Raw genomic sequence first — 12147 nt, 5'->3', positions numbered from 1 at the left:
TACTATCAAAGCCATAGTGTGGCATTTCAAGATTAAAGAGATGGAGTTCTAACATCTCTGGCGTCCATTCAGAAGTGCAAATTATTTTGGGCATAAAGCAAACTGATTTCAATACATTATAATGTTAAGACAATATTACTGAGTAATTGAAATAGTTCCAAAGTCACTTTGTGAAGTATTATTTGAAGCAAACTAAATTCTAACAAAACATAAGAATTTGAATTTTCCTCAAAGTTTTCTGTAGATTGACTTTAGCTATATTTCTGAAATTACATTTGACACTGGCTTATAAATGTCACTACCTGAACTCACTTATCCCTAAACTTGCATTTAGCATTGAAAAAGTCAATGGGCACAACTTCCTAGTGGAAATTACATTAGACTATGAGCTGTGAGACCTGAGTTCCAGTCTAGCTTGGTCATGCATCAGCTTTGAAATGCAGTTCAAGCCACTTAATTTCCCCAGACTTTTGGGTTCCAACTGTAAACTGAGGCAGTTGGATAAGATGTCCCTTCTGCAATTCTATGATTCCTTTGAAAATATTCTAGAGCCCAAATTTCTCTTTCTTGTAACCCAGAAGAATGTGCAGATTATGGACAACTCATGCTTGAAGGCTTATGTGGAAAACAGGGGAAGGTGGTTATTTAATACCTAGTCAGCACAGTCTTACAAAAAAATTGTAATATTTATAAAATCTAGCCTCAAAGGTCATCAGGAAAATGTTCTCACGCAAACACTTGAAATGAATTTCTAGTAAAAGTAAGGAGAGACCCTGAGCCAGGAACTAAAGCTTATCAGGATGTTTTAGGTTCAAGTTTGAATCTGCCACTCACTACTGTGTAACTTTGGAAAAATCACATAATTTTATTGATTTGGTTTCCTTATCTCAAAATATAACCAATAAAACTTCCCTGCCAGCCTCCCAAGATTTTCAAATACCTAAAGTCAGTTAAGATATTGAATAAATTTCATGGTCATAGTTGGCTTTTGAAAGAAAACTATGGCTTCAGAAATTTAGTGTTTACTTTCTAATATGCTTCATGTGCTTACAGGTTTCTTTATGAATATTCAAGAAGACATCCAGAGTTGGCAGTTCCAGTGATTTTAAGAGTGGATACAGTATATCAAAACTTACTGGGAAAATGCTGTAAATTAGAAAATCCTCTGGAATGCTATAGTCATGGGGTAAATTCTTTTTTTTAAACCTGTTTCTCATAAGTGATTGCAAACATAAGGAAAAGTCCAGTGCTGTTAGTAGTGCTGTACTTTTGTTAAGATGATTATGCATGTTCTTTCTAATTGCAAGCACTACACAAAAACTTTGATTTCTGTCTAAACCAAAGGCCACATCATTATACAGCAGCAACTTTCTGTGTGAGTCACTGCATTATAGATTCTGTGTTTTATGAAAACAACTCTGTGCAATCTTCTCTTTAAAGTTTGCTTGGCATGGTAGCAGGTAGCATGGAAGCATAGCCTATTAGGGTGGGGAAAGGTTGACAGTTTCCACCAAGCAGGCCTGGAAACTGTCCCTATCTCAGGCCAGAAATCATACTGTTCACAGTCAGCAGCTCCTGTTGTGTAGTTGACATGGAAAAAGCGGTTGCCTTACAAATCTCTGACCAGACGATCTGTTATCCACAGTTTACCAGGAGCCAGGTGGTTCTGGCCTTTGTTATGCTAATTAGTGGCTTATGTATTTATAGAGAGGTGGGGATGGAGGAGGAAAGCATTTCTTGTCCTGTTTGAGCTCAAGCAGGTACACCTAGCATCTTTCTGTTCCCGGAGAGAAGGCTAAATGAAGGCGACTTAGTCTTTTGTAGGTTAGCACCCTTTCATAGCATCACCTGTAGACTCCACAATCATCATTATGATAATAGCCCCTTACAGGAGCATGGATGTTTAGAGTTTACAAAGTAGCTTTACAACAAGTGTCCTAGTTTATTCTCACAACAGCTTGGTAAGATAGGTAATGACATAAGTACTAGCTACATTTTATAGAGGAGAGTTTTGAGTTTCAGAAGGTTCAGGTGACTTGTCCAATGTCACAAAGGCAGTAAGGACAAGGCTAAGTGTTAAATCCAGGCAAACAGTTTGCCAATCAGGTAAAATTTTTACTATAACAAATACTGTTTATTAGGATCAGGTGGACTGGGTCTGATTACTTAAGAAGATAACCAGTGCTCCTACCAAAGAGCTAAGTCTGCAAGGTCACTCGTATCTTCCCACCGGAATTTTATTTGCACTGTTCAAGAATTCTTTGAACTTTCATTTAGCTCTGAGAATTCCATGTGATTCCCTTCAACGTGTATTTGTGGAGTGCTTTACTATGTTCACGTCTGGTACTTGTTTTTATTAAACCATGACTTCTTAATATGTATCTATATTTCTATACCTACATCCATATCTCTATATCTGTACTGTTTACATTAAAATGCTGTATTATTAAAAATAACCAATATGCACGCATACGCACACACATTCTGACCAATTAAACTTAGATCTATAAATTACTTTTAAGGACCTCTTTTTGGCTTGATGAATGATTAGCTTTATGCTTGTAAAATATGCCATTTAAGCCCATAAATGAGTTCATACCACAGGAAACTAAATATCAATCTTGCTGTCCCACTTTTTTCTCCACAAAGTACAGGGCCATTCCTGTTTCAGCAAAATGTGTTGTTTCAACATTTCCAAACTCACTAAGTAAATAAAACCCTGGGTTTAGTAAAACAGTCACATTAAACTATTACAGAAGATGGTTTTGCAATCTTACCTCAAGATATATTGCAACGTTAGATAAACACTGATTATCTTTATTTTTCAGGAAGAGATGTTTCAAAGAGTGGTTCGTGAAAGCCATGAGCATGTGAAAAATCAGTGTGATTTACATGAGAAATTAGGAGATAGTAACTTCCATGACAGGTATGCTTCTAAGATATTGTCCAGATTTATGGTTGTTCGTGAGTTTTTGTTGACTTCTGCTGCTGAGAGTTGCTAAGAGTCTATATTCAACCTTAAAATTTCAGAGGCCAAGGAAAAACTCAGTTCAGAATTAACCTAGCTATCTTTGTCTTGATAAGACAGTTTTCCACATAACCTTGGGTGCTTTTACATTGCTTTTTAGGCCAGTTTCCAGATTCCAATCAATGCCCAGAGGTCAGGGAGCCAGCAGACCCTGACTGCCCTTCTGCAATCCCATAGGAGCCCTCTACCCTTCACCTGGATATTTAGTTTGGGGCTTTGCATGCAATTTGGAGTCAAGGCTGCAACAGAAATCTAATCTAGGTTTTCTTTGTCAGTTTCAAGTCAGGTCAATATAGCAAATACAGTATTTTCACCATCAAGAGTAGAGATAAATAGGTACCTTAGTCAGAGGGAGCACACGTAACCGTTTGTGTGCAGAGAGCCTGGTAAATCCCATTGTATTTCAAAGATTAAGATATCAAAAAAAAAAAAAAAGCCAATTTTCAGTTATCTTTAAGATCTTACTGTAATAGTCTATTAAGAAGCAGAGTATATATGTCAATCCCAATCTCCCAATTCATCACACATATATACACTAATATGTATAAAATGGATAACTAATAAGAACCTGCTGTATAAAAAAATAAATTAAAATAAAATTCAAAAATTCAAAAAAAAATATATACAACTGAATGCAGAAAAGCAGGTGGAGAGCACTACATGTTTGTGGATGTTATTTCAATAAAAATCCAAACAGTTTAGTGTGTGTGTGTGTGTGTATGTGTGTGTGTGTGTTTTGATAAAATGATCTTAAAATTCAAACAGATATAAAATAGGTAACTAATAAGAACCTGCTGTATAGCACAGGGAACTCTACTCAAAAAAAAAAAAAGAAAGAAAGAAAAAAAAGAAGCAGAGTATTGAGGAAAATTTCAGTTTGATATAGTGTCCTGTAATATTGAGCTTAAATTAAATGTCCAGAATAATGGATCCAAAAAAATTATTCTTGTTTTAGAATATTTGGCTTATTATTATTTTTTTACTGTTGTGTTTAATTGCTAATGTCTAGCTTAAGGATTAGACCGGTGGCTCTCAAACTTTAGAGTGCATCAAAATTACCTGGAGGACTTGTTAAATACAGCCCACCCCTAGAGTTTCTGATTCAGTAAATCTGGGGTGGGGCATAAGAATTTTTATTTCTAACAAGTACCCAGGGGATGCTGCCAATCCAGGGGTCACACTTTAAGAAGCACTGGATTAGGTTGACTATTTCATTAGATGTTATAGCTAAATTCTTCCCCTAACTCCATTATAATATAAATGCAATAAATGATTCTGATATTTTGTTGTCCTCAAATTCAGTTCTGCAGAGTCTTTCTCACTAAAATCTCTCTCCATATCCCTCAGTTCCCACTACCACTCTCCTAGTTCAAGCCATCACTTGAATTACTGGCATGGACTTTTCTTCCCTCACTTTGCCTCTTGCCCACCTCCAATCCATTCTTTATATAGCAACCATAATTATCTTAAAAACAACGTAAATCTGATTCTATAGTTAAGCTTTCTTCCTTCTCCTCTCTCCAATTCCCAATCCCCCCTAATTAAGATAAAAATCACACTCAGTAACTTTCTAAATTCTCCGCTCTTACTTTCACTCCCCTTCACCTGGCTCATTTTTAGTTATTGTCAGATCTCAGCTCACATGTCATTTCCTCTAAGAAGCCTACCTGACCTCCCTGGGATAGGATTAGATGTTGTTCTGTGTGCACCTATAGCATTCTCTATTCCTCTCATTACACTGAGTGTACTCCTCTATCTCCCCCACTGGGGGTGTGAGACCATGAGAGTACGACATGTTTCCTGATCGTTGTAGCTTCTATTCCTACACGTCATAGACAACCAATACATGCTTTAATGGCCTGTGCATATATTTATTTCAGAAGCTGTTGACTATGAGTCTGATTTTGCAGCCATCCAAATTAGCTATCACAGTATCCTTCATAAGTAGAAAGAAGATGGATCAGAGTGGAGCAATGTGTGAGGTGGAAAGGGAATTCCAGGTATACTGAATAAGCTATTGAGCCACTGGATCAAGAACTAAAAGGATAGACTTAAACCCAATCTAATGACTTGCTCATCCCACATCAGAGACAATGTCAGATATTGAGGAAGACTTTGTAGAATTCTTCATTTTGGGCACATAGCCATTGCCAGGAATAAGAGGAAATTATTCTTGCAGGCTCATAGTCCTTTATACTAAGAAAGCCCCACAACTATCTGCTCAGGAGTTGGTTATATTCACGAAGAACATGGCAGCTGCTGCCACCAAATGTTGCCCACTGAATGATGAGCAACAGTTTGCTTGCATGGAGAACACAGTAAGCACACCCTCGACTGCATGTTTGTCTGTTGTTAAAAGTTCTGAACTCCAAGCCCCAGCAATCAGTCTCATGTTGGTGGACATGTCTATGAATTGTCACTGGAACCTAATAATTCTGTCCTTAAGAGAATTTATTTCTGGTCAGTTCATGCCAATTGTCTTTGATTAGCAGCAGGGGTAAGACTATCACTTTGCAAACACTGGGGATGTCAGATTCACCAGACCTTTGCCTGGATCATATCCCAAAGGTCTATTCCCTGGATTTTCAAGTCAACAAAAGCGATTTTGCTGATTTTAGACTAACTCATATGAATCAAAAGTCTAGGAAAAAACCACCCAGTTTCCTCTTGTGTTTCTCCTTTACTCTCACACGATTACCATACTCACAACACTTCTGACACCAGATGTGTGGGTTTTTTTTTTTTTCCCCAAAGCAAGCACTGGGAATCCTACAATTTAACTCAATTCTAACACTATCTGCTTGGAGATAGCATCAGATCCCACGGGTTGAGGGCTCAGTTCCACAAGACTGCTCCCACCTCACTTCAGATGCCAATCACAAGTCCAAGTTGTCACCTGTGCTTCTGACTGATTAGCTATAAATCAGAGGTTCCCAAGACCCCCTCCTTGGGTTCAATTAATTTTCTAGAGCAGTTCACAGGACTCAGGAAAACACAGTTACCAGTTTATTGAAGGATATGAAAAAGATGCAGAAGAACAGCCAGATAAGAGATACATAGGGTGAGGCCTGGGAGGGTCCCAAGTGCAGGAGCTCCCTGTGGAGTTGGGGTATATCAGCCTCTCAGTACATGGATGTGTTCACTCACCTGAAAGTTCACTGAACCCCATACTATTGGGATTTTATGGAGGCCTCCTCACATAGACATGACCAATTATTAACTCTGTTTCCAGTCCCTTTCCCCTCTCTGGAGAATGGGGGTGGGGCTAAAAATGCCAAGCTTCTAATCATGGCTTGGTCTTTCTGGAGACCAGCCCCCATCCAGGAGCCATCCAGGAGCTCACTCAGAGTCATCTCATTAGAACAAAAGCTACTCCTAATGCCCTTATCACTTAACAATTTATAAGCATACCAGGAGCTTTGTGTCAGGAACCAGGGTCAAAGACCAAATATTTATATTTTCTGTTATCTTACATCAAACTTACAAGTGTTACCTTCATTAGACAGAATACCAGGTATTCATTTACAGTGAGAAATGTCTTCTCAATGTCAAGAATAATTGGGTCTAATAACTAGGCTACACTTTTCCCTGAATCACATTACTTGGGAAGTTGAATTAGGATATGGGTATTCATGCAAATGGAATCAGAGGAAGGGCAGGGATGGTCTTGAGGGATATTTCTTCCAGGGATATGAATTATTCCCTCCTAGCAATGGAGAACATCACTCCAGGACCTGGATGCTCATCTCTAGGTCTCTCTCAAGTGGTATATGTTAATGCTACTGAATTCTTGTTTGGTGACAGCTTTCTTTGTCCTATATTCTTGGTAGAGCATCTCCTCTATGCTAAGTTAGTCTTTTTTTCTGATAACATATAGTTGTTTTGGTTACAGATTTAAAATTTTTTATTATCCAGCTCTGTCTTCCTTTTATTTTATTATAAATTTTTATTATCTAATCATGCCTTCCTTGGGGAACTCTTGATTTATATTCCTAAAACCTTGTTTTTAAGTGATCTCTTTGGTTACTTCAAAAAATTCATAAATTAAATGTTGCTGCTCACTGGTTTCAGTCACTTCATCCCCACATACATAAGTGACAGGGAATTTGTGTGGTCATTATACTCAGAGGGGAATACAGGCAGCCTTGCAGCCAACATCAGGATAAGTATCAGACACACCCTGGGAGCAAGGCAAGGTGAATGTTCCAGAAGGAGACAAGAAAATGGAAGGAGACAACTGAAATAAGATCCAGGGATTCCTTTCACCATTCATTTATTCTCTTTTTCATTAATTCAACAAGTGTTTATAGGTGATTTATCATATGCCAAGTTCTGCGGTAGTTACAGATGTCCAGTTATAAAACACAGAAACACGTTGGATTTGAGCTTTTCTAGAAGTGCAATCATCCGTCTTGCATCTGGGTCAAATTAGCAGTCATGTTGACCTGAGACTTGATTTTAATTGGATGGAGCATAAGAAACTCCTGCCTCAAGTCAACACTGGTCTATAAACTGCACACTGGGGAGGAATTGGGAGGTGGGGTCCAAGGGAACTCACCTTTGAGGATGACAGGAAGAGGAGGACAAGGCTGAGAACCAGGCCTCACCTGACACTTGCTCTTTCCCAGACAGTGAAATCCAGGCCAAATGAGCAGAGACTAGAATTTGAGAATACTTTTCTATGGGTAAAAAAATAATATTAATGACCACAAACCTTATGGCTCTTATTTTAATTCTTTTCTGGGGAAGGCAAAGCTAATTCTTGGAGCTTTATGCAGAAGACACGAGGCAGAGCCTATCAATGCCGGCGTGGGTCACTGCTGTGATGACTCGTATGCCTTCAGGAAGCCTTGCTTTGATGATCTGCAAGAAGATGCAACTTACATTTCTCCACATTTATCCTGTGACCAAGTCGTCAACCTTAATGAGGACTTGTGCAGAGCTCAGGAGGAGGAATTACAAACCGAAAAGCAAAAGTAAGGATCTTTGTTTATATATATAATATATATATTCTGGTTACCCTGAATCAACACAATGCATCAAAAGCACTCCACCTCCCGGCAGTGGGGCAGCTCCCCTTTAGTGCCCACCCACTCTTCACACCCTCCTCACGTGCCCCTGATCCTGCCCTCGGGAGAAAGCAGGTCCTCGTCCTCATGGTTCCTTCTCCCCCAAGGTCATTAGAAATGGTTGGTAGCTTACTTCTAATTAATTTATTTATTCTAAGACTTGCTCTTGGAGAGTCTAAATATTATTAGTCCAACATTATCACCTTGCCAAGTGAGGCAAAGTTTTTGTTGCCTTGGGAATAAACACATTCCCGTGGTCAGCAAGCACAAGGTTGTCACTTATTCTGTTTTATCACAGTACTTAAAATTCATAAACCAACTGACCCTTGAGGTCCTTTCTTCAGTTCCCAAGGTGAGCTGATCACAAACTAGACTGTAAAACTTTCCAGTAAACATCCAAAAACCATTGTAACACTTAGTTAGCCATTCTTTCTTTAGCCCAGGCTGATGTGAGAAGATAATACTTTATTTTTAGAGTTCAGGCTTTGCTTTCTCTTGAGGAAATTCTCTGGCATAGATAGGCACCCTTTATGTATGTCATCTCACCAAATCCTTACCGCAGATTTAGGAGGTAGATACTATTACTACCCCATTTTAATTGTGAGGAAACTGAGGCTAAGGAGGCAAGAAGAAATGGTATGAGATCATGCAACAGGTAAATAAGTTGTTGAACTGGAATTTGTACCCAAGCTACCTGGCTCAAAGCACATATGCTTAACTACCAACATGTAGCTGTTAGTGTGCCCTAATCAAGGGGTTGTAATGCTGGTGATAATTTTTAATACTTGAAACTCTTCATGTAGATAGATACATGAGCTAGGGCTAGATAATGGAAAGTGTGAAATATTAGGAAGCATCCGTGTTCTAGTGAATTCACTGTGTTTTCTGTATGGAGAAAGCAATAACACAGAGACAGCTAATGTAGAGATTTCTAGAATATTCTGGGAGGATACATATTAGGAGTCAAGGGCTGGGCTGGACAAATCTCTCCAGTTTCCTGGGAAGTGGTAGGGGTTCTCTCCATGGCTTTCACCCCTATATAGTTCTGACTGATCATCATAGCATAAGTCCACATACACACAAAAAAGAAAAAAAAAAAAAAAACAAGTGAAGGAGCTCCTGGAGGGGAAAGACAAAATTCAGCAGGATTATAAAGAGAAGGCAGAAATGAGGTCATGGAATAAGACAGAGGAAATAAAGAGGATAGAAGTTCAAAGGAAAAGAATTTAAAATCCAATTAAGAAAAATACAGAGTTGAAATGTTAAGACTTAAGATAGTATATAAAGACTAGAATGTGCTTTAAATGAAAGGGTGAATAAATGTAATGAAAATAGAAGATTAATAATATCATTGAAATGAAAAGCTGGAAACAACTTGATGGTGTTGAGGATTAAAAGTAGGATCTAATATTTTAAAAGGTAAATTAAAAAATTTAAAACTAAAGGGATGAATAGAATTAGGGGAAATGTTTTAAAACAGCAGTTAGGTTGATAGGTAGAGAGATCCGGGGGGTGGGCTGGGTGGGTGTGAGGAAATGGACAGGAGAGATAAATCCACTGCAAGCAGATCACAGGTATGTGGCAAGTCGTTATAAGGGAGGGGGGCCTAGCTTCCAAATGGCACAGAGTCCCCAGCTGTAGAAAAGGCAGCCTTCATATCTGGAGTGTCAAGGAAAGGTACCATGACCTGCTGATACCTCTGCTCCAAATCTCACTCCCAGACCTGCATTCTCATAATGGGACCCTTTTTTCCCCTTACCTATCCCAGTACAGTGAAAGTGTTTCTCCTTGTTTGTTTATTTATTGGAGTATAATTGCTTTACAGTGTTGTGTTAGTTTCTGCTGTACAATGAAGTGCATCAGCTGTATGTATACCTATATCCCCTCCCTCTTGGACCTCCCTCCCACCTCCAGCCCCCCATCCCACCCATCTAGGTCGTCACAGAGCACAGAGCTGAGCTCCCTGTGCTTTAGGTAAGCAGCTGCCACCTGATCTGGAAGCTCAGCGGTCATGCAAGTGTTCCCTCTACTGGTGCCTCTAGGGACGTGCATCCAGAAACCAGCTGACCCAGCAGGACAGAGGAGAGAGCAGAATAGTTGGGTGTGTCTGAGGCATAGGTGAGAGAGGGGAGAGAAACTTTTGGGGCTGAGACTAGAGGGGTTGGGAGGGGTCAAACCATGAAGACAATTGGAATCCCAGAGCTTGTGAGGAAAGAGAAGAAGGGTATATATGAGGGAGCCTTCCTACCTCCTCCGCTAGGTTTCTCTATTATTGTTAAGTCTACAGCTCAGACCCTCAGGGAAATTATAAAAATGCTCATCAATTATTTGCTGAGTGAACAAATGAATAAGTAGGTGAGAAGCTGTGACAATGTACCATTTATTGTGGGAGTCAGGGAGAAGGGAGACTGTGGTTGGAAGCAACCAATAATTTGAAACGAAAGTTGCAAGTTGTGCTATTACTATAATTATTCATTATCGTTGCCATAATTTGATGAAATAATTAATATAATTATTCATATTATCTTTGACTCTATTTATTAAGTGCCTGCAGTATGCCAGTTACTGTACTCAGCCCTTTAATGTAGTAGTATTTTTGGTCCTCACAAAAACCTTGCAATGTAGGTGTTCAAATTCTCATTTTATAGAGTAGGGTCAGAGAGGTTAAGTATCTTACCCATCGTCACACAGACTAGTGAGTGGAGGTCCTAACTTGAGCCGAAGTAAGTTTGACTGCAAAGTTTGTGCACTTTTTATGACATTGGAAGGAAAAAGAAGTCCAGATTTTGCATGAACTCACAGTAAAACCAGTGCCCCTCCTATACCAGCTTTGGCCACTTGGGGTGCTGAATCCCCTAGGCCAGACCATAGAAGCCCCAGTGGGTGCTGGGAAATGGGGTAATCTCACTGTGTAGGTACTCATGATGGTTAGTTTCTGTAACATGGGACTGAAGCTGTCCTATGCTTTTATGGGTTGGTTAGTGAATTTCAGCATCGTAGCAATACTGTTATCTGTGGGGGAATATATTCTGAGACAAAAACCACCAAAATTCCATGGGAAGTAGCCTGTATTTCTCACTTTGAATAATTAATTTGTTAAAAACTGATAATTATTATTCAAAGATAGTATCAACTGTTTTGACCATACATCATACATAACCATACAGACTTGAATGATACAGAGATACAAACAAGCACAGTGTTTTCTTTCAAGTGGGATCAAGTTTAGGTCTAATTGGAAAATTGAATATATACATATCTCAACTATAATAAAACATAATTTAAAATAAGATCAAATATGTACAGAATGGTTGGATAGAAAAAAGAATGCTTATACTATTCTATTTCTTTGTAAAATGTTGATTTACTTTATTATTAAAGTAATACATAGTCTTTGCAGAAAATTTAGAAAATATAGAAAAGAGAAGAAAAACATAATACTTTTATTCCAACACTGCAGAGATACCCATTATAAATATATGTAGAGTGTAGGGATACATAATTCCATATCTGTATACAAGCGCACACTCCCACAATTGCCCTCTGTCCATCAGTCTATGGTTTGAATACATAATAATGCAAGTTTTGCACATTCTTGCTACTACCTGCTTATACAGAATTTCAGTTCCAGCAATTATCCTCAGAATCCTCAGGGGAGAGCGTATGAAACTCCCCTTGCCTCTCCCCCTCCGCAGGAATCCTCCAGGCATTCCTGGATCCTTGGCACCACTCCTGTGCCACTGGGAGCAGTCATGCCCTCCAGGTACTGCTGTCTCCTGCTCAGCAGCAGACTGGATCCCTTTCAATTGATGACAAAGTTGCTTTATGTTTTGTTGTAAGGAAAAAATAATACCTCCCCCAAACCTCAGGATTGTACACGTTTAGCAGGTGCTGTGGCAGTGCTGCTTGTGTCTTAACCGTGTGCAGGACTTTAATGAAAGCACTCTTACAGCCCCCTTTCAAAGAGTTATCCTTATTCCATAAAGCTCAGAAATGAGTGTAATGGAGGCCCAGCTGGGGAACCACTGAATTACTCCCGTCTTCCACTGA

The 12147-nt window shown here is 39.1% G+C and overlaps 1 protein-coding gene across 1 annotated transcript in view; it reads left to right on the top strand.

The window, feature by feature from the left end:
• The window catches only part of LOC137763469 (alpha-fetoprotein-like), a 29354-nt gene extending 17447 nt beyond the window's left edge, over positions 1-11907 (top strand). Inside the window, exons 7-10 of the mRNA XM_068541976.1 lie at positions 1054-1186; positions 2829-2926; positions 7807-8004; positions 11793-11907. Of these exons, the coding sequence (XP_068398077.1) occupies positions 1054-1186; positions 2829-2926; positions 7807-8004; positions 11793-11907 (544 nt within the window). The remainder of the gene's footprint in view (positions 1-1053; positions 1187-2828; positions 2927-7806; positions 8005-11792) is intronic.
• The last annotated feature ends 240 nt before the right edge of the window (positions 11908-12147 follow it).

Source organism: Eschrichtius robustus, chromosome 4, assembly GCF_028021215.1.
Source record: "Eschrichtius robustus isolate mEscRob2 chromosome 4, mEscRob2.pri, whole genome shotgun sequence".
NCBI lineage: Eukaryota > Metazoa > Chordata > Mammalia > Artiodactyla > Eschrichtiidae > Eschrichtius > Eschrichtius robustus.
Note: the sequence above shows the minus strand (reverse complement) of the source record. Positions and strands in the feature narration are given on the sequence as shown.